The 22,825-nt window shown below is 40.9% G+C and overlaps 1 protein-coding gene across 1 annotated transcript; it reads right to left on the reverse strand.

Moving 5' to 3' along the window:
* Window positions 1–2,362: 2,362 nt before the first annotated feature.
* On the reverse strand, window positions 2,363–15,897 carry Megf8 (multiple EGF like domains 8). Its single transcript, XM_028303490.1, has 23 exons — window positions 15,821–15,897; window positions 15,420–15,663; window positions 15,150–15,341; window positions 14,838–15,064; window positions 14,504–14,695; window positions 14,148–14,247; window positions 13,482–13,927; window positions 13,233–13,397; window positions 12,889–13,025; window positions 12,583–12,816; window positions 12,367–12,503; window positions 11,937–12,159; window positions 11,289–11,830; window positions 8,484–11,205; window positions 7,971–8,405; window positions 7,733–7,897; window positions 7,077–7,648; window positions 6,239–6,490; window positions 5,511–5,809; window positions 4,977–5,224; window positions 3,879–4,534; window positions 3,099–3,256; window positions 2,363–2,678 (listed from the first exon to the last, which is right to left on the reverse strand). Exons 2-23 carry the CDS (start codon window positions 15,588–15,590, stop codon window positions 2,561–2,563), a joined length of 8,391 nt encoding a protein of 2,796 aa, XP_028159291.1. The 5' UTR covers window positions 15,591–15,663; window positions 15,821–15,897; the 3' UTR covers window positions 2,363–2,560.
* Between the last annotated feature and the right edge of the window lie 6,928 nt (window positions 15,898–22,825).

Raw genomic sequence — 22,825 nt, forward strand, 5'->3', positions numbered from 1 at the left:
ACTGCGCAGTTTTTAAAAATATTTTGGACCTATGGAAGTTCTTTTTTTTTCTCATACATTTCAGTTGAAAATTTTAGAATGTTCTGCTAAAAGCATATTTTTTATGTTTCTAGCAAAAATTTTGTATCTTGCATCAAAGATAGGAAGGTGATTATTTTTTTCAAATATCTGCAACTAATAGGGAATCTGTCAAAAAAAAATCTGAGAAAAGTCAACCCAAAAAAGAGATTTAAAAAAATTAAGCCACTAGGTCATAAAATTTGAAAAAATCACAAAATTAACGATAACTTCTAAACTACGAAAAATCGTAGAACATACATGGGGGTGAAATCGATAGGTCTAGTCCTCACCTATCACCTGCCTTCGGCTTGACACCTTACAAGAAACACCCTGTATAAAAACAAGAGATTGATACACAGTGACATGTCGCATACTTTTTCCTATTCACAGAATGTAAATTACAAAATGACATTTTCTGTGCCCGTTCTCTTTGATATAAATTAGATAATGATTTAATAAAATGATTGTAAAAATATTTAGCGACAATTTTGACTTACCATCACAACTCTTATAACTAATTTTCTTTCTTTCATCTTAAGAATTTCTAAATTATTATTCTTTTTATGTTAACAGAAAGCTGTAAACGACAATGTAACCATTATATCTCTGGTCTAAAATTATGAACCCGTACATAGTATTATGTTATGAAATTCAAATATGTAAATAGATTTAAAAAACTTAACTAGGTATGTAATATAAATTTAATGATAGGTACTAATGCAAGAGCGAATGTGGACGGTAGCAGGCAAAAGCTTCCGCGCCTCAAGAGATACCTTTCTAAAACATAGTGCTATGGTGAGATTCGTCTTAACAATAAATTAATAATTTTCTATATATACATATAAAGATCTTAAAATAATTCAGTTCAAAAAACTCAGCCAATGTACCATTTAAATTGAACGACAATCACAAAAAGAGATTCACACATTATTTAGAAGGAACTTAGAATTACCTACATCAGAGCGAAAAGCAACATAGATTATACGTCGTGATAATACACGACATCGAATTGAACTATTAAATAAATATTTATATTTTAAAATATTTGTGCAGACATATTCTCTAAAATCAACACAGGTTTTCAACATTACATAATAAAATTTTGAAATAATCAACACAACAGTTTCTGCGACTATCGAATATTCACAACCAGCGCAAAACGTATGCAATTTTGATTCCTTTGGCTCTGTACTGGGAACGGAACAGTCGGTTAGCACATAGCCCTAGTTTAGCCATTATAGCTCCAATAAATTGGTAAATCTACAATGACACGATATTGTTTCTTTAAATCGGCGACACGGTTATGTCAACGGTATATTAAAATAGTAAAAATATTTATTATAGTTACGATATTGCACGTAATCAGTAGAAGGGCCATCAAAATGCGGGTAAAATCTGAAAATGCATTAGATGCGATTTTCAGCAGAAACATTTGTTTCTTTCCGTTGCACGCTAGTTTGAAACCTTAATAAAATATAGCACTCATTTTAGGTACGATATATGGCGACGAATGTGTAGTGTAACACCGAGAGGTGCCAGTTAAATCTACGTTGAAGCCTAGTAGCAATTTGATCGGACGGTAACTTATAGTTTGACTCCGATACTACGCGCCCACTGCTCGAAAGACGTAGGTAGGTTAATATGCTTTATTATTATGGCAGGGATGCGTGATACACGTAGAACAAATTATATGCGCATTTCATAACTTTGATGTGGATGGATGTTTCTCATGAGTCAAATTTACAGGAGCAAAAAGGTAGCAGCTCCGATCCACAATTACTCTTTAATTGAGAATTGTTCAAAGTCACGGTACTTACTTCAGTAAGTTTGTAACTTGAGTTTAATATACTGCAAGACGCGTGAACTCTCAGCTTATTTTGGCTTGTATTTCAGAGAAGTATGATAAGCCAGATCCAGACGGTGGCACATCGCACCGAGCATAATATAAATCCATTACACTTCCATACTACCGACCACGGGGTCGCGCGTCATCACCGGAATCAATGCGCACAAGAAAGCGCGACCATCTGATCATAGCATAAAACGAATACGCACCACTCAGAACTACTGAAAAGTAAATAATAAAATTAACTTCTAAAATAGTTGAATAGGGATGATGACTGGGTAATGAAATCGAAATGCTATTTAGTCCGTCAGACAGATAATAAAAAAAATTTGGACACATATTTTTTAATTTTTTTCATAATCGAATAGTTACAGTGTTATATTGAGTTGAAATGTCGCGTGACGTAACGCGCCATTTCAAGTCGATGTAGCACTGTTATTATTTAATTAAGAAAGAAAATAAAAAATATGAATCTAATATTTTTTAATTATCTGTCTGACAGACAAATAATTGAAATTTTGTCATCTAGCCTACTGTGAAAGGTATCGCGTACCAAACTGTTAGTGTAATTGATCCTCGAGTAGAGTTCGTCACAGTTGCATTTGTAGCGGACTACAAAGTGCGCCGCCACAGGGCGGGCGGTAGGGGGTCGTATTAGGTGTTCTGTCGGCGCGGGCGCGGGGGCCGCGGGCGCGGCGCGGGGCCCCGCGACACCAGCACCAGCGACGACGCCAGCGCCATGCGCACGGGCGCGCGGGAACCGCCGGGCAGGCTGGTGAACAATTAATGGTTAAATTCGAAAGTAAGTTTTAATCTCTTCCTCGTAAAAATAGCAGAGTTCTTGAAAGTTATATTTACGTTATACTTTACAATATAAACCACTTAATTTACATTAAAGCCTGGTAGCAGAGTTGTACTGGTGCTTGTACCACTCTTATGGATTACTACGAATCTGTAGAATTTAAGTTAGTCCATCAAGGGTGCATGTTATCCGAATCAAAAAATAAATAGCGAAAAGCATAATAAAGTTGACAACACTTTACAATCATAAATCCAAGACCATTGAGATAAGAATTAAAATATGTAAAAAATTGGAACAAAATTTTAGCCAAGCTACAAACGACTCAATTTCGAGATCAACATCATCAAAAACTGAAATGACAAGCTATCAAAACAAATGAGTGCAACTTACCGCACAAGCACGGAGGTGACGGCGGCGCGGCCGTCGCCCGTGGGCTCGATGGCGACGGGCCGCAGCTCGGCGCCGCGCCGCCGCCGGCCCGCGCCCGTCAGCGTGCCGTTGAGCAGCACCGTCACCGACGCGAACGGACGCTTCGCCATGTGTAGCATCTACGAACACAAATGTGCACAAGATTAATTTATTACTTTATTACAAAACTTGGCGCGAGATCAAACGCGAAGCCTAAGACCAGAGTAAATACAAATGAGTAGGTCATCTTCATGACCATGACGCAACACCCCGCTAATCCACGCTAAATTTTGTCAGTGTGTGCGTGCGCGCCGCATACGTATTGGCGCGCTCACATACAAACCGCACTCGGCGCGTTTCTATGAAGATGACCTACTCATTTGTATTTACTCTGCTGCTAAGACCGAACGCGATGGAGAACTGTTGTAGACGCCCTCTGCCCCATCTAGGAGACATAGGACATTAAGGAAGGACGGATACAGGTAAGAAAATAGTCTAATATAGTAGACATTCTAAGTAGTCACGTGGAAATATAAATAATATTTTCTTTTTTTTTTAATAAAAGATTATTAGTAATTTGTTTTTGCACAAATTACTAATAATTCCGTTAGCCCATTAAGTAATTCGTCATTGACTAACGTCTTCTGACTTCCCGTAGCTATAAAGTTCAATCAGTAGTAATAAAGTAATTATATTTACCAAAAAGGTCTACCAATAATCTACACCCACTTCTTGAAAACTTGAGAATATTTGAATGCTCACCTCAACCACATGTCTTCTCCTAGCTCTTCGGACATCGGCTGCCTGCTTCGCTTTCCAAGCCACGACGCACGCGGCCAGGAACAGGAAGAAGCACGAGAAGAAAACGGAGAAGAACACGAACAGGTCTATGTGGAGCTGATCCTGGCGGAAGAAGATGACTCCGAAGCTCGCGGCGCCATCTTCCGTGTGGCGCGCGCGGATGATGATGTAGAACTTCGTGTGCGTAAGATCGTGCACGTTTTGCGGGAGAGTCAACACGAGGCGGTTCTGGAGATTTCGCACTCGCATGAGAATGTTCCTCCTGTCGACTGTCACGTAAGTAGCGAGATCTTTCGCCCGATAATCCGCGAGCGTATACTCCGTCTTATCGTACCACCACGTCACTTGCGGCTTGTCTGGTACATGGTCGTCGAAAGACGGCATTTTCCGGAACGGTTCGTGTTTGTAATACGCGGGGTCCAGTTCAACCGCGTGTGCTCCGTTACTCGAGTTTACGTTTACTACGAACGAGCTGTCGTTCGGACTCATGTATAGATCCACGGCGCCTTGCGTGACGTCCACAATAACTCGTATATCAACGTTCATGTATCTGGGGTTTACAGCAACAAATACGGTTTGTCCAGGGTATAACGGGCGCGGTTTGATCTTGCATTCATCTGGAAATACAAAATAAGTAATAGACAATTTGTAGGTGTGTTTAAGTAAGTCATAACCATAAAGTTAATATACCTAGCGGAATATAGCAACAAAGAATTGACCGAGCAAGATGTCACAGCAACACTGGGTGATAAAAAGAGATGCGTGATGCCATCGCCGTCAGGTCAAACAGAACCGTTTTAGTAACTATTTCACAGTTCGGAGGCACTTATTGGCACGCTGAAAATTTGAACTCTGAACTATTTTCAGATTTTACGTGTGTGAAATCGTGGAGAAATAGTGCTTCAGAAACGTGGTGAAATAATCCTTACACTGACACACAAATGATATCCAATGTCATCCAAAATCTGTTTTGTTTGACAGCTCACGTTTGTTGCTCTATTGCGAAGGAATATTAATTAACTCTATGGTCACAACAACGTTAATTCTGCGCAAACTCACCAATAGACTTGCCATCAAAGCAGAGTTTGTTCTCAATATTGATGGTCTTGTAGCACTGGTGTCCGTTGCGCGGGTCGCCCATGTAGAGGTCCTTGCACTTGACGCACTGGTAGCGCCAGCACTCCTGCGCCGAGTTCTTGCTGGTGCTGGTGGTCTGGCACGAGATGTCGCTCTCGGTGTTATTCCCGCAGTTGCATTTCTCACCCGTGACCGGGTCGCACGTGTCGCCGTGCCCGTGGCACTCGCAACTGTTAGGATTATCCGAAACTGTTAGATCTTCCATCATCACAGAGAAGACTTATGGATATAGATTGAAAAACAAAACCAGGGGTGATATTATGACATTGTATTAATCTTAGAAATATCCGTGTTATCGCAACATATAATGGAAAAAAATAATTAAACTAATTAAAGTGAACACTAAAATGTGCGTCGAAAAGGCGCACGCTCAGTTTTCAGACATCTGACATAACCTTCCCGGAAAGAACAATACCTAGATCTAATAGCATGTAATACATATGTATGTATACTCACGGTCTGCACGGATCACGGAAGTCCTCAGATCCTCTAAAGAACCCTTCGATACATCTCTCACACCTCGGCCCATCCGTATTATTCGCACATCGCACGCATCTCGCCTTCGCAGCTGCCCCGTCCCTATAGTAGTCCTCTATATCAGGCTGGCTGACGTCACGGGACGTGGGCGGCGCGTCGGACACGTCGTTGGTACAGATGGTCGTGTGCCCGTGGCAGAACATCGAGCAAGGGACACACTGGCCGTTGTTGGTTGGGTCGCCGACGAAGTTGGGCTTGCATTTCTCACATTGGTTACCCTGTTAGACATAACTTTATTGGAGTATACAAACTTTACATAGTTACACTATGTAGTTGCGAATTTGCGATACTGGTGGCTCTAAAATTTAGAACTAAGGGCTCAGGGCTAGATACACTATTTAGGCCCAGTTTTTTGATTCATAGTTAAAATAACTAATTGTTAAATTTTGCTACTAATGGTTAAATATTAACAAAATGTAAACAATTAGTTAAAAATGTACTAAAAGTCAAGCTAACCACTGTTCGAAAAACATTTTTTTCTGATATTTAACCACTTGTCATTTGACATCTGTCAAATTTGACCATTGGTTAATTTAACTACGAATCTAAAAACCGGGCCTTAGAGTCTAAATGGTCTATCTAGCCCCGATAGACTACAATGAAGCAATTTTAGAGTCAACTAACCAATTGGCATCCAGGAGACTCACCATGGTGTTGTTGTGGCACTCAATACACTTATCCAGCTTGTCGGGGCCTTCACAATGGCTGTGTCCATTACACTGGCACTGGATGGTACAGTTGGCGCCGACGTATCCGAACTCGCAGCGGCAGACGTCGGGCTGCACGCAGGCGCCGCGCACGCAGCCCTGCGAGCACACGGCCGCGCAGCCGCCGCCCGCCGCGCGCTTGTGTCCAGCGCCGCAAGCGCATTCGTAGCCCTCCGGTAGGTCACGGCAAACCTATATTTTACGGTGATTATAATAAGGGTGATTTAAAATTTTCTAGAAAAGCTGCGCAACTGTGTGACATACGGTGATTACAATAAGAGCGCCTACTTTGCTGAAAAAAGTTGCGCTACGGCAGCACGGCTGCAAAGCGGCGGTAGCGCTGCTTTGTTTATCGTCGTTTAGTGCAGATTGACTACGAAAGACGACAACACCGTGACGCATCAAAGTCTAGAAGTCAAGTGTCTAGACAAACCTAAAGAGGATTTAGGACGCTATTTGGATCAAATATGTAATTGCTCAATAATGAATAATAAATAAATAAAATAAATAAATAAATCACATCGAGGTTTTTTTGAGACGGGGATTCCGCTACAATGTCAATTTACTAATTGTGTTAGGTCACTTACAGTGGAATCACGAATGAGTTAATCGTGAAAGTCAAACCAATTACATAAAAAAATAAGGAAAACTTGACGAAGGTTAAGGTACTTGAAAAAATAACACTCAAGATGTTGCTGGTTATTGTGACTAAAGTTTGTTTCTGGAACTATATTTATCTTTACTAGCAGCACATAATTTGAAAGGCGAAAATTCTTACCTCAGATTCAGCTTTACATTGATGATGGTTATTCTCACATTCGTTTTCAGGAGGACACCTTGTGTAGTGCCACGTGAAAGTATTGTTGGTTTCGTTGTTTTGATGCACATTATTGTAGACGGCAGCGCAAGTGGTTCGAGTGGAGTAGTCAAGGGGCGTCTCGATGGAGCCTTCTGTGCATACTCCTTCGCCGTTAGCGCCCTCTATAGCGCACCACCCGCAGTGGGAGTGATGGAGACATTCCGAGCATTGCTCGAAAGTGTCACAAGGCGCAGGACATTTGTTCTTATCCGCTTTGGTTAATACAAGACCGCAAACACCACCAGCGCAGTAGACCGGCTGGTAAGCCGGCGATATACATTTGCCTAAATAGGTTGCCCAGTGACACTCCGAGAACCCGCCCTCGGCTCCATCCGAACTGAGGCAAGACTGGCAGTCGTCAAACGTGTGGCATCGGCTGGGACACTCTTCTTTTGTCGTTGGACGTAAACTGGTTCGACCAGCCTCTTCGATCAATGTACAAGTCCAATTGAAGAGTTCCGCTGGATCTTCCGATATTATCGTTAATTGACCTACAAAAACATAACAGAATCGGTTGTTAAGTATAGTAAATATTGAAATAAAACAGCAAAAGTTCGCATTAACGTATAACTTACCTTCTCTACTAGCCTGCCTAGTCCAAGTGCACATGTTAGAGACACATTTCTCACAATCTGAGGCAACACATCTAAGCTCAGGACACTGATCTACGTCGCTTATGTATGTCGTTCCTGCATTACATTTTATGCTTGTACATGATTCATCTGTGGGTACGCATTCACCTGAAAAAGAAATATGTTAAATTTTTCGTCATAGCAACATACAAAGTGTGAGAACATAATATCATTCACTTACCAACTGCAGCAGCACACGATTCGCACCATCGGCAAGCAGGTTTTTCTTCAGGATACAGAGGCCACGCGGCCAGGCAAGTTGAGCATGTGGTGAAGTTCTCGCAAGCGCGCCTCGACACCAGCTCTGCGTCACATGCAGCACCCGAGTTAGTGGACACGCGGTCGCTACCCTCGCACCCCGGCTTGTCCACCGAATAGCACTTCGTGTAATTGCCAGTACTGCAAAAGCTGCACCCCATGTGGCTGCGACATTCGATCTTACTAGAACTCCACAGGGAGCACAGATCTTCGGGCAGAGATATGCGTGTAACTTGGCAGTGAGCGCTGCCCGTCCACCCGCCTATGACGTAGATGAAGCCGTCGTTATCGGCCTCCACCTCGATCGCCATCGCGTGGGCTATCGTTGGCGGCGGCGGGTGACCCACGATACTAACTCCTGAAATGTTGGATTAAGGTTTTAATTTGCATCTCACTTTAGAAAACAACTTTGAAGGTAATAAGAAATGATACCAACCTTTCACAAGTCTGACCCATTGGTTGCAGCTATAAATGTACGCTATGAGAGAATCGGATTTATTCTCTGGATCAGTTCTGCCTCCAAATATAATCATGTAATCGTTTGTTGTGACAGCCGAATGCAGATACGTCGATTGAGGTAATCTATCATAATGATTTAGATTCGGAAATGTTGGAAGTTCACTCCATTTCTTTGTTGGATAGTGAAAAGAGAAAAGTTTATTCGACAATGACGTTCCATTGTAGGCATACAATATACCGCCATAAATGTACAAGCTTTGCGATGGAGCATGATACACGGTACTGTGACCGATTATTCCCGTTGGTTTGGCCCCTTCACAATTGAGTTTTATCCACTTGTCATTGTCCAGATCAAATTCCCACATGTCAGCCATGAAGCCGTGTTCCATTGAGAAACCACCGATTAGTACTAAGCTTTCATAATCCTGGTATTTCTGCAGAGTCAAAGTGTGCCCAGCGAGGGGTGGTGGATGCTCATGCTTACTTTTAATATTGCCCCATCTTTGGTCTTTCAAACTGAATTGCCAAAAGTCACCAAGAGTTTTATTCTGAAGAGTTTTCTCTTGCAAACTTAGGCCTCCATAAATATAGATGTTTTGTTTAGAATGATATATTTCAGCTGCATGAAAGTAGCGCCCTTCAGGCATTTTGGCATCAGGAGTAGCTTCAACCGTCACTTGCATCCATGTGTTATTTTTAGTATCAAAAAATCTTATATCATTCAAGGGACCATGAGAAAGAGAGTATCCACCGAACATCCATAAACCCCTTCTGTCGGCAACTAAGCTATGCCCAAACCTCGGCAAAGTTTTTCTAAGATGATCTAAACCATCAGATAAATATTCCGAATTAAATAATTCTGTAAATACTAATTGAGTTCTATCTAATTTAATTGAGCAATCGTCGCCACCGTAACCTTCATTGCAAAGACATCTTCCATAGCTTGTGTCACAGGTGCCGGCGTTTATTGACATGCTGCAGTTATTACGGCAAATATCGACTTCACAATCTGGTCCACCGAAGCCCTCTCTACAAACGCAATGTTTTTTGTTGCACACTCTCGGCCAAGGGCAGTGATCGTCACACGCCAGAACTTTGTAAACGCCCTCGAAACCTTGTTCCGGTTGACCTTGTTTGTAGTGGACGGTCAAATTGCCGCTGCGCGCTTCGACTACGCCTGACGAAGCTCCGTTACAAAATACCCCCAAAAGTTGACTCTGTTGGTTGTTACTCATATCGGGGACACCTCCCAACCCGTCATAAACATACACAGCGTTTTCATCACATGGCACATCAGAAGTAGAAGAATTTATAGTGAACTGAATAAGAGCATCGGGTATGTCGTCAGCGGAAATAATCCACAAACATTCCTTTGACGGGCCAATCGTTTTTATATCCGGATCACTTTTGTATGAACCGATACCTTCCGTCTGCGTCGCGTTCAGCATACCTCTCGGCTCGCACTGATAATAACATCTACCGCCATGCCGAGGATCTCCGTAAAACTTTGGTTTACATCGTTCACAATTTTGGCCCTCAGTGTTATCTTTGCAAATGCACTCCCCGGTTGAGACGTCACAAATGCCGCGCGTCTCGTCGCCGTGATCGTTACAATCGCACCGACGGCAGCCCTGACCCGTGGTCGCGTTCCCGTGACTGCCCGGTTTACACGATTCACAAAATTCACCTTCAGTCCAATCTTGGCACTCGTCACATCGACCCACGCCGGTTTTACACGTAGAGTGATTATGGCACCCACAGTTGATCGAGCAATCCGCCCCCGTCCAACCCAAATCACAATGGCACTTATACTGAGGAGCTCCCAAACAATATCCGTGAATGCAGTTATTGTAACACGTGCGCATGCAGCTCTTCTTCCCGTCGCCGATGTAGCCCTGCTTGCACTTGCAGGTGTAGGAGCCGTGCGTGTTGTTGCACACGGCGTGCTCGTGGCAGTCGTGCAGGCCCAGGCCGCACTCGTCCACGTCGGGGCACTGCGCGTAGGCCCAGCCCGCGTCCGGCGCCGAGATGTTCAGCAGCGACGCGCAGTCCACGTGCGCGCGCGTGAAGTCGCCCTCCGTGCACACGCCGTTGATCGGGTTCCCGTGCGAGTGGCACCAGCCGCAGCCCATGCTCCTCAGGCAGGTGGAGCACTGAGTTTGCGCCTGGCAAGATTTACACTGACCGGACTTTCGAGTGGCGTCGTCGGGCGGCGTTGAGGCGCGGTCGAGCCACTCGCGGCAGAGGCCGAACTGGTACTCGCTGGTGTAGACGCTGAAGCTGAAGCACTGGCGCGTGGCCTCGCACCAGACGCAGCGGCCGCGCTCGTCGAGGCAGTGCTCGCAGTCGAGGCGCGTGCGGCAGGGCGCGGGGCACTCGCCCGCGTCCACGATGGCGCCGCCCGCGCGCCCGCGCCGCGCGCACCGCGCCTCGTCGGCCCACCACTCGCAGTAGTTGCCGGCCACGCAGCGCTCGCAGCTGATGTAGTTGGAGCAGTTGGGGCAGGCGGCGGGCTGCAGCGTCAGGTACCGCCACTCGCCGTCGGCGGCGCAGGCTACCTTCTCGTCGGTGTTCCGCAGCTCGCAGCGGTTCGTCAGCTCGCACCAGCCGCACGCGGCGTCTGATAAACACAGGAGGCAGTTGCCGTAGTCCGAGCACTGGCCTTCCGAGTAGGGCTCCAAAAATTCAAATGTGAACACCTGAAACGATAGCAGTCAAAGTCAAATCACAAACATGATTCAACAGTTAAAACTTTATAGAAAATAAAAATACATCATAGTACCTTAGAATTTTCCTGTGATTTATTATGCAGCAATTCCATTTTGGCATGGTGATGCGATGGATACAGGCCAGTGTGTAAAGAATCGTTGGCGAGCATATTTACTAAAAGTCGGCCAGGAAAGAGAGGCGGCCAATCGACCAGTGAGCAAGCTGACGCCGGGTGTGCAGTTAAGTTTGTAATTGACTCATTGGTCTCCCCCAAAGCGAGGGTTATATTCGCATAGCCTGCGCAAATGTGTAGGGTCTCTCCAGTGCCGTTCCAGTACTGAGGTATGTGTAACCATCCCTTTAACCTCGCTTCACTAGGTCCATTGAAAATATTGTTACTCCCACCCCCCGTACCCCAGTCCACTGTTGTAGCATTGACGACTGACACGGCATCTGGGTGATTCCAATCGGCAGGTTGTTGGTATCTAAGAAAAGTAAGACCGGGCCTTTTGTCCAGCACTTTACATTCCTCGGGCGAGGTCACTTCTGTGCCGGCAGTGCCCCACCAGCCCGGGTTTTCAGATGGGGTATCTTCACCGCAAACACCATAGTTGTCTGAAAAATTGCGCGAAAATCAGCCGCGTGTAAAATGAGTCCAAAAGAATATTACATTAATATTAGAAAAGCCGTGTTGTAAAAATAGGCATGAAAAAGAACAAACCATCTTTGTGATGACAGCGTGCGTTCTGCACACACCAGCTGCACTTGTAGAGACCCAGTTTAGTGCTGACTGAAGGCAAGGGTGCACGCGATTCGCGCTCTCCTGGCGGGGGGCCATGTATCAGGCAAGAGTGACAATCGCCCAGCGCCGGGCAAATGCCCCCGCACCGGATAGATTGCAGATTCGTTGTGCAATTCGATCCTATTGTTCTTCCGTAACAAATCTATACACAGAGAGAGAATTTGAATATAACAATACAATAAGTTCCGCTTAAAAAGGCTCATGAATATTTTTTAATAAATTTTGCAAGAAAAATTCAGTTTTACTTTTGTTTTGTGCCATTGATCTTAGTAGCTACAGTAAGAATTCAATTAAAACAAAGAATTCAATATAAACTAGTTTTTCCATTTCCAAATTATGAGAAACTTACATCATCAGCAGAGCACCAGCCGCACTCTGGATCCGCGAGACATTCCGGCTGACTGTGATGGCGGGGACACGCGGATTCTGGATTGTCATTTGATATACCTGCTTGCCAACTCGGAACTACGTATGCCAGCAAATCCCCTAAGAATAAAAATATTTTAAATAAAGTTCACTAATATTTTTTTCATAAAAAATCTTTAGTTTGGATTTAAAAACTTACCATTGACATTCCCGTGATATCCACCAGCTATCAGCAATGTAGAGGGTGGCCTCAAAGCCGCAGCGTGTGCAAACACACCTTGCTTCTTCGGGTAAAACTTGGGTATTTTCCCCAAAACATCTAGCGGTATCCAAGAATGGCAGCCTAGGTGGTACAGGTACATTTGGCCATCGTAACAAATTTCTTCCCTATTATGACGATGAGAATAACCACCAAATACGACAAGGTAATTTCCTAAAAGCATATTTTTCATGATTTTACCTTTAAATCATAGGCTACTATGAAATAATGAGTTTATCTATTTACCTATTATTGTAGAAGTATGAAAAGCCCTTTCTCGTGGTACATAGGTATCTCGAAGATGCGCTCTAGGGTAGTGTATTTCACTCCAATGTTTATAGTCTATATCAAAAGCAAACATTCTGTCTGAAAGTTTTGAAAATCTGTAAAGAAATAACATAAAACTTTACATCTTTGTACAGTGCCAGAAACACAGATAGGTATTCATATTTTTCCTGTTGGAAACTACACTTTAGAAGATAAGCAAATTACACAAATGCTAAATTACTTGAGTACACTTTAATGTTATTAGTAAATATTTAAGTTGTTAAGCAAAGATCATTCTATTTTAAGTTCGAAAATATACAGACCTGGCAACGCTTGCTACAACTCCGCCATAAACAAGGATCGAGTTAGAATAAGAATGGTACACCGCCGTGTGCGCCACCACTCGGACATCTAATTCTTTTCCACCCCGGACGTGAACTTTTTCCCAAGACTCAGTACTCACTTCACCAAGTTTTATTTTGTACATGCTGAAAAGGAAAATCAATTCTAAACAACAGTTCCTTAAGTCGCGTGTCGGTAGCTCAAACCAATTATAGTAATAAAGCAATCACCTTGAAGAGAACTCCCCTTCGACGGTAGTTCCTCCAAATAGATATAATTCATCTTTAACAGCGGTCAGAGTGTGACGCGTTAAGCCGGGAGGAGTAAATGTTGAATTGACAGCCCTTAAGGTCCAATGCTTCGATTTTACGTTGTAAAGCCATAATTCGGAAGATAAACTCCCATCAGACAATTTTCCCCCGTACAGGACAAACCCATTTCCAAATGCACAAGCTGAGTGGCCATATCGGGGTTCAGGTTTTGTGTAATTAGATTTCATTGAGGCACTCGTCATTTCAGGACGGTCCGTAAATTGCAAGTAACTGTCAGAGTAGGCCGTTGGTGTATGAGAGTACATGAGGGGTAAAGTTGTTTTATCATGATGTGAAAATGAGGATAAAATTAATGTAAATAAAGATGTTCCATTTCCTATGTGCCAATTACCATCATTATTTCCCTGTAAAGATATAAATTTATAGTGGTCAAAATTAATTAATTGTGGTCAAATTCAATGATAACAATAGTGACATAATATAAATGTTATGAGTCATTCATAACTGACTATGTACTGATACAGAAAAGGATAATAATTTTTCCGCTTTCCTTATATTTCAAGGTCTAGGGTATCACTAAAATGTGAAGGGTATTATCAGTCAGAAGCATTATAATGAAATTACCTTTTTAAAGAGGGTAAGTAAAGATTTATCATTTTCTTCATTAGTGGGGTATCTCCGTAAAACTCTTCCATGTTCATCATACCACTGACTAGTTGAAAATCTGGTAAATCAAGTTTAAATAATGTATAATTAATTTTGATGTTAATTATTGATTCAAACCAGTTGAACCATTAAAAACTCATTTATGAATTTTATCAGTAAGAATGTGTGTCAATTTAAGAAAATACATGAGCAAAGTACCTATAGGTAGCCAGTTATTTTCTACTTCTTATAACATTTATTTACTTGTGCATGCTGTGATTATTGATTACTAGTTCCTGCCTGGTTGCCTAGAAAAACAGTATTTCAAAACATACCTGTACTCCTCCAAAAGGCCTAACACTTTGTTTAAATCATATCCACCAAAGATATACAGGGAGTCAGTCAGATTGACATACACAGCAGTATGCGCAGCTCTTCTGGTCATACCCCCTTCCGTGTGAGAAAGCCAATGCCAACTGTTCCCTTTCTTATCATTTTGTTTCAGTGAACATGAATCACCAGAAAATCTGAAAACACATGCTTGTTAAATAATACTTCATATTCTTTAGAAATGTGGTACAAACTTCATAAATTAAATAAGTCATNTCATGAAAGTAAATAAGTAAATAAGTCATGAACAATTTATTAGTTTATTATAGGTTCCATTACCCCTTTTTGCATTCACATCTATCCCCTTTACACTGTCCATTTCCGGAGCACCCACTGGGGCAGAGGTCTACGCTGCAATCGGGACCTCCCCAACGACCCCAACAGAAACACTTGTTTGACACGCATTCTCCCTGACCAGTGCAATTATTTGGGCAATCATATATGGCATATGTGGCACGGAATCCATCTAATACATAATTTGTATCACTATACAGTAAAATTAACATCTGAAAAATAATTAAAAAATGTAAGAAAAGTCCTGTTCTAGTGAATTGTAATGTACAGATTACAATAACTAGCATTTATACTTACAAAACCACTTGAAGCGGTAACATTCTGTGGCTCAGTTTTCCCACTAAAGCTCCCTAATAGTGGAGCATCAAAGGAATCTCCATCATAAACAAATACATAATCATAGGAACATTCTGTGCCCATACGAATGAAACTCAATGTAATAAATTGGCTTTTATTGGCAGCTTTGATAAGCCACTCACAGTGGGAATCCTAGAAAGAAATGGGTTGAAATAAATATAAGTCAAAATAAGTTTTGATTGAGATTAGATAGAATAAAATTAAACTGACTTGTGTATAGTTGGAGGTAGTGGGTCCATCGGTGATGATGCCGTTCTGTTCAGTGAAAACCCTGCGCGTTTTGTCGCAGGGCGCCGTAGACGCGGCACAGAGGACAGCCAGACAAGTCCAGCTGAGGACAACTAAACCTGCACCTTTCTCCCGAATTCGTGGGTAAAACATGCCTCTTCCGGATTGTCGTAAAACATAAGTCAAATATCAAAGCCATATAATCGTAAAAACACGACTAATATCACTAAAATGTAAAATAAACAACACTCATTTAAAGATAATAGATGACATCTACTTCAAGGCTAACCACTTAGATGAATAATGCCACAGTGACTTGTATTTCATCGAGATTGACTTATTGGAAATATCAGTTTTGTGTGTTATTAGCGTTTATTCCTTACTTTTAATGGTTTTTTAATACTTTCTAACGAGTTTTTTCTTACAAACAAACAATTCACAGATCCATCACAGTATTTTGACATTTGGCGATTGATTTTATTATTTTTAATCGTTATCTATCAAAGCGGCAACGATAAAGATAACTATACAGCTTAGGTATTTATTCATTTAATAAATCAGAGTATGATCTTTCTGTATACAGTGTTAAATAAAAATACAAAAACAAGCATTAATACCATTACATAAAATAGAAAAATTGTCCTTTTTCGAAAAATTAAAATTGCTAACAAAAATTCTCTGTTCCCGACGGCCTCTCCATCTTTCTAGACTCGCAATTAAAAAAAAATGGAGTAGGGAATAACCGTAAACCGCGAGAATTCGAAAAGTTAAATGCGTAAACGGGGATAATACCCAGTTGAGCTAAATTATTAAAAATGAAGTTGAAGATGACTTATCATCTCTGAAACGGTAGTACGTACGTACTTATCACTTCATTTGATTACATATTTCAGCTAGCAGGAGCAGCTTAGTACTTACCTACCTTGTTCCTAACGCGAGACCCTAACGACCTACCTACAATACCTATCGTTACCAACTAAGGATCAGGAAATAATGGTTTATTTATAATATAAATAAACTGTTGTTCTAAAATTAAGCTATCAGTAAGTTAAAATTTCAAAAAATTTACAAGTAGTTATAAAGTATACGTATACCTACTATAGGTATTGAAATAAGTAGATTCAATAGGTACTCACGTAAAGTGTGGGTGGTTTTATTTAAAACACTTACAATATTGGTATTTATTTATTTAAATAGTTACTTATTGTGTAGGTATTGTAACATAAAGTTCTACTTAGCCATTATCTCCTAATGACGAGTTAATTTTGTATCTTTTCCCACAAAGGAGGCTGTATATGTACCGATTTTAATGCGAAACAAAAGCTGACAATGTCGTTCAGTGTTCAGTAGGCTGGCTGTTGCGTGGTATCGATCGCGCGCGCTGCTGACTCGGCAGCTCTCCACTCCAGCGCTCTACGCACAACCTGTCAGCTCTGTAGGGTTGGGAACTTTTGAATTAAAACGTTTTAGCTAATCGCTTTTCACTGAAAATACCTAATTATACCTAACCTAAAACTTTAGAGTTTAGTAATAAAAACACGCACTCTACTTAGTGTGTTAGGTGAAATAAGTCGTCTGCGATCAGATCATTGATTTTATTAATTAGGTACATCTGACACTCTATGTTGAAGGTAATATCGATACAAAACACTTAGATTTAGCTAAGTTCAGAGTTTGTTATTAGTAGTACCTACCTTGGCTTTAGATTCTATGTAGTTTTATTCCTATGCTTTGTTATTTGTTAGTCATACTTTGTATTAAACTAGACAAGTCACGATCCTTAATTTTTGGTTAAAATTTGAATACTCATTACCTATTATATGCGGCATATTTATGGAGGTGAAAATTAATAAATCATTAACCGCACGTGAGAGGAGGGCTGTTGAAGTTTTTTCAGCCGGAATGAAGTGATAACCACTAATGACGCTCTCTAGCCGACTCATCCGCTGCATCACGGGGTTCAATTATAAGTAGGCGCCTTATAATTTTCCTGTTTCAATGAAAAGCTTAACTGAAGTGCTTCCTTTAATTTTGTTTTAGAATAACGGAGTATGTCTATCAAGAACTTTTTATTGTGAAATTATACTTTGCCTGTGAAAGTCACATCTGTGAAGTCCACATGGATTTCAATCTAAATTAAGTTTTGTTGCGCGTCATTCTGCCTTCAATAATCCCTTAATGAAATATTTTTTATTACTAAAAGATTTGATATTAAACAATAAGATCTTCAGAAATCATTCAAAAATTTTTGCAACAAAAATTGCTTACTAGGCCCAATCTATCTCTACATAGGTACCTACTTATTAGGTGTTAAATACTTAGCATTCGTCAATGTTAGTTTCGTGCTTTAGGTGTAATGTAAAAAAGTTAAGTAAGAGACAAATAGAGTTACTTAATTACTTCTCTTCCGCACATACCTAGATCAATTGCGTTTTTAAAATCTTACAAAAATATCAGTAACACGTCAAAATTCCTGTTGACCTACAAAATAAAGTTAGGTAATGTAGTTACAGCAAGGACGTTACACACAAAGCTACCGCAAAATTGTGGCTTGGACGTGGGCGCGCGTGCCGGTCCATTCTAAGCGCGCGTTTACCATTTAAATGAACTGACCGCCACCGGTCATTTTTTTTGTCAACAGCAAATATTGCCGGCACTGTTTACACTCATGCCCCGTTTTCAGTGACGACACATGTCGCTCTCTTTGTGGCTTTTACAAATTTACTCTTGCTGATAACGTGTTGCGAGTTTTTTTATTCGATTTATAAGGCAAGTTACTGGCTTGGTTGTGTGGATGATTTGTTTCATTTGTTCATTGTATTATTATAAAATTTTACCAAATACATAAATTCGTTCGTTCTCTTAAACCCATCCTCAGGACGACCCTGAAATTAAACCAATCCTAATAGTCCAAGTTTGTGTCTGCTGTCATTAGGTAGGTAGGTACTACAAAGCGTATTCCAAGGATCAAGCTCTCAAAATACTGTTTTACTAAATAAATAACTGACTGTTATTACTTCTACTAAGTTAACGCTTCATTTTCTACAAGTCTTGAGAACCTTGAACCTCCGAGACATCCATCCATCATTACCATTTTAAAGGTGGATTTCCGTCTGCTGCGCCTAGCAACAAATGCAACGCAAATCATCATAAACTAATCGCATTAAAGTACTGGCTGGATGACTTTGCAAAAAAGGTACTTAAAAGTAGACGATAGAGCAATTTATTTATTTTATAGACATGATTTTTCATGTGATTTTTCACATGAACAATTTTACGGCATTCAGTGAGTGCCACTCGTCACGCGATAAGACTGGGTCTACCAAACGTCTATCTCAACAACAGTCACACTGCATACGAATTTTGTTTTTATGGTGGTGAGTGTTTACCACCTAACACATTCATGAAGTCGCTGTGACGGCGTCGCGACCGACACAAGTCCACCTTAAGGGTATATTCGTCGTGCGATATTTACGATGCGTCGGCAGCAGGTCTCGACCTCAACATTTAGCCGCGGGCCGGCGGTCAGCACATCATCATACAAATGGCGCATTAGCAGCACGCTCTCGCTGCCCGCACCTTATCTACCTCTCAGCTATATTTGTTCTGCGCCGGATTACCAGAGATTTACCACGGTCGACGACCGTTAACATGCGATTAGCCGTCCTCTGCAAAGAAATGTTAAATTTAATGGCGACTCGTGACCCGTTTGCATTTTAAAACACGTGTTGCTGGCAAATGAACTTAATTTTGAATTTATGTTAAATTCTAAAAGAAAAGTAATTTTTGCTACTTATCTACATTAACTTTTATAATACCAGTACTTAAATTTATGTAGGTGCCTATATTATAACAAAAGCTACTTCGACGAAAAGTTAAATTGGAAAATGTAGAGTCACTGAAAAGTTATTCATTTGCATTTTTTAGTTTTAGCTATGTTACTATACTATGGCTAGGAGATCTTTTAATATTCAACAAAATGCATACAACGAAACAAATGTCGCGATAGCAGGCCCACGATAAATCAGCGCTGTCGATGCGAGCCGCCCCATTGCAGCGCGACTTGATTTGTCGCGTCCATCCCATGCGAATGTATGGTCTAGTGATGCCGCCTGATTATATCGATACGTGTCTACAATCGATGATTTATTGGATTGTATTCAACTTTTTAAATTAACTAAAAAAATATTCACTGGCCGGTGCTGAAAAAAACATAATACCTAAGAAATACAGGTGAGATACAGGCCAAAAGCTTCCTCGTTGAGGATAAAAAAAATCTTACCTAATTATGTAATAAGTGGTTCAATTATGTAAAATACGGTACATGCAGCAAATGCCTTCAGATATGCATGGGAAGCAAGAAAATTTTCTTAGCACGTAGCAACTCGTAGTAGGTACCCTTGCTTAGACCTCAAGCAGAAATATTTGATACGATATTTTGCTTTCAAATAATAAATTTAATAATATGTACGTACTACGTGGATGGGAAACTGGGTACTGGGAATCAACAAAATATTTTGTAGCACTTAGCACCGCACCGTAGCAACTCGTAGTAACCCTTGCTTAGACCTCTGGCAGACCTACGATATTTGACTTTGTTTAAATTCGTGTTAGATTGTGCAAAATTACCTTTAATTTATTACTCTACATTTTACATTACATATGACGACTGTATAAACGATACAATAATAAAAGGTAGATTTACGAGTACACTTTTCACTACAATCGACATAAAACCAGTTCAGTTAAAACCAACTTTTTATAGTTGCATAGATAGATATTCTAACCACCTACTTTATTTCCATCACTAGCCTATTGATAAGCAACAATAAAGCGTCCGCGCCGTCCCCGCCCGGTCAAGAATATCTTAACTATTTATGTGGCCGCTTACATAATCACATCTCAATTCAACGCTTTCGATCTTCATGGGTATACCTACTCCGTCTAGTCTTCGGCTTTCTGAAATATAACAAAACGTAGTCACATTACTGGCACAGTTCATTTTTAATTACGTTTTAAGTGATTGCCTGTGAGTGCACTGTAGCAACGACTACTTACTATACTACGACTATTATAAGGAATAATTATGGTTAATTAACTACCTATCCATATGGACACTGAAAACAATATTGTTTTTATGATTCCAAATGAAAAACTTCCATAATAATACATGTTTTGTCAGATTGTTTACTTTAGTTTGCATGTGTAGAAAACTGTGTCAGCATTTAAAACCCAATAATGTCAATGTAGGCTGATTGTCACTCGAACGTAAAATCGAACAGTGACCCTTGACACCTGAGTGTGAACTGTGACCTAATTACGGACTTATGCGCTAAGCGGAAACCTCACTAAGCAGGTTCAAATGGCAAGCGGAAGGTCGACTCTACTACCGCGCGTAAACGATAAATAGGGATGTTTATTCACTTTCTTCTTTCTCCTCGATTACGCAACTTTGGCGACTAAGTAGATTTATAGTTTCCGCCCCGTTCATTACCCGTATTGAGGAGCCGCGGGACGCGTGGCATAAATCTGAATGAAGTTAGCAAATAGCCGCCCTCCGAAACTTTCCCTGACTTTGACGCAACTTAAGAAAGTTATATGGAAGAATGATACGAAAGACTCAGCCGATAATGCCAGTAAACTTGTTCGATAACAACAAACGCCTTGATAACATAATGCGCAACAAAAATTAGGCAGTAGGTATACCAAACATTACCTATAATAAATATACAGCAATTGAATTTATTACCATAACATAATTTTATTTACCCTAAGCAAAACCAATAATGTACGTTGGTCAATATCCACTAAATCCACCCCTAAACAAAAGAAATATAGCGGAAGCCATAACCGCTCGTATAACCAATCCTTTCAATGCGACTTCCTGAATATTCGGCTTTTTCTCCCAGTTGGCATTTTTTCGTGTAGTTAAGAAAAACAAGGACGCTATAATTCTTGTGCCGGTTGATCAGATAGCGTCGTAATGGCAGTAATGGATCCTGGTCAGCGGCCCGCATGCAAATAAATCTGCGGCCCGATGCAATGATGTGTGGAAAATGGGGCTCACCCCTTGCCCGCTGCCCACCGCGACCTTGTGCAATAAAACAAACTGCCTGTATATTTCACATTTTTCTTATTTTGTTAGGGTTACTTAGAACTCTCTATTTAATACACCAGTTCAGAACTCTTTTTTATTGAAAAAAAAAAGATTGAAACTCTATGTATTCGAGTAGCACAATAGAAAGTTTTAAATTGAAGTAATAAAACTAACGCATATCGCAAATGGTTTAAAGTTTATGAAATATCGCGATCTTTAGGGTCAAGGCTGAAATAGCATTGTGCGTTTCAATCGGGGGACGGCGGTAACAATGGGATCGGGAGGGCACGCACTATTAGTTGAGTTCGGACAAAAAGCAGCAGGTAAGGTAGCCGTTGTTTTATCCGGGAAGTGGGTAGCGATAAAAGTCAGAGCAAATGGGAGTCAATAAAATAAATAGCGATGGCAGGGTGTTCTGTAAATAAGTCTGCTGGGCTCGGGGCGACGATCGTCTTTTTTATTGGCGCCTCGATTGCTCTCGAAACAAGGAGTGTGAACGCGGGCGCGGGGCGGACGCATATTGCAGGCGGCGCTGGCTGACTCCGCAGATTATACTTCGAGATTAGAAATGGAATTCCCCGCTGTGTTGCGGCATTGTCTCCGGAATACTCGAGGACTCCTTGTAATGCTAAATATGAATTTTTATGTTTTCCTTGTACTTACCCAGCATCTATAACTACTTTGACACGACTGAACAAACCAATTTATTCATTGCGATTCTATAAAACCTTTGTTTGGCAACAACGGCTAAAACAGTTCGAACATGATAACTAATATACTTAGCTACAATCCTCTCAAAAGCACTCAATGTCAACAGACAGTCCCAGAAATCGTGTTAGGATAGAATGATATAGTATTCCACACGTATCGCACGAGCGTGGTTCAAGATAGATGTATTAATTTGTAAGAATTTGTCGCCGGCCCCTCTCCTCCGGTGCATTCCAATCACGCACTACAACCACCGTAATTGCACCTAATAATTTCCTTAAATAGTCGAATTGAGATGGACATTGGAAAAAGTGGGTGCATTAGAACGGTTGTTAGTGTGGACAAAATACGGAATAGTGGAGATTACATCGATAGCGTAAGTAGGTATGTACCTTAGTTTAGAAATAACTTTGTAATTGTGTAGATGAAATGAGACTTTTTCAAACATTGTGTTGGCAAAATGACCATGAGAATTAGGTAGACAGACCTTTTTTCACTTTATAGGATCTAGAACAAACAATTAATTCACTTTTTTCTGTTGCTGTAATAAAAATCGCAATGATTATACGAATCACAATAAAAC

The sequence above is a fragment of the Ostrinia furnacalis genome, unplaced genomic scaffold (genome assembly GCF_004193835.3).
Source record: "Ostrinia furnacalis isolate ACB-3 unplaced genomic scaffold, ASM419383v2 OfSCF1242, whole genome shotgun sequence".
NCBI classification, from domain to species: Eukaryota; Metazoa; Arthropoda; class Insecta; order Lepidoptera; family Crambidae; genus Ostrinia; species Ostrinia furnacalis.

Coding starts and splice junctions, on each gene's coding strand:
- Megf8 (XM_028303490.1), bottom strand. CDS start 15,590: ATGTTTTACCCACGAATTCGGGAGAAAGGTGCAGGTTTAGTTGTCCTC. Junction 14,248..14,503: donor GGCCTTTTGGAGGAGTACAG/GTATGTTTTGAA, acceptor TTGATTTACCAG/ATTTTCAACTAGTCAGTGGT. Junction 12,160..12,366: donor GCTGGTGCTCTGCTGATGAT/GTAAGTTTCTCA, acceptor CTCTGTGTATAG/ATTTGTTACGGAAGAACAAT.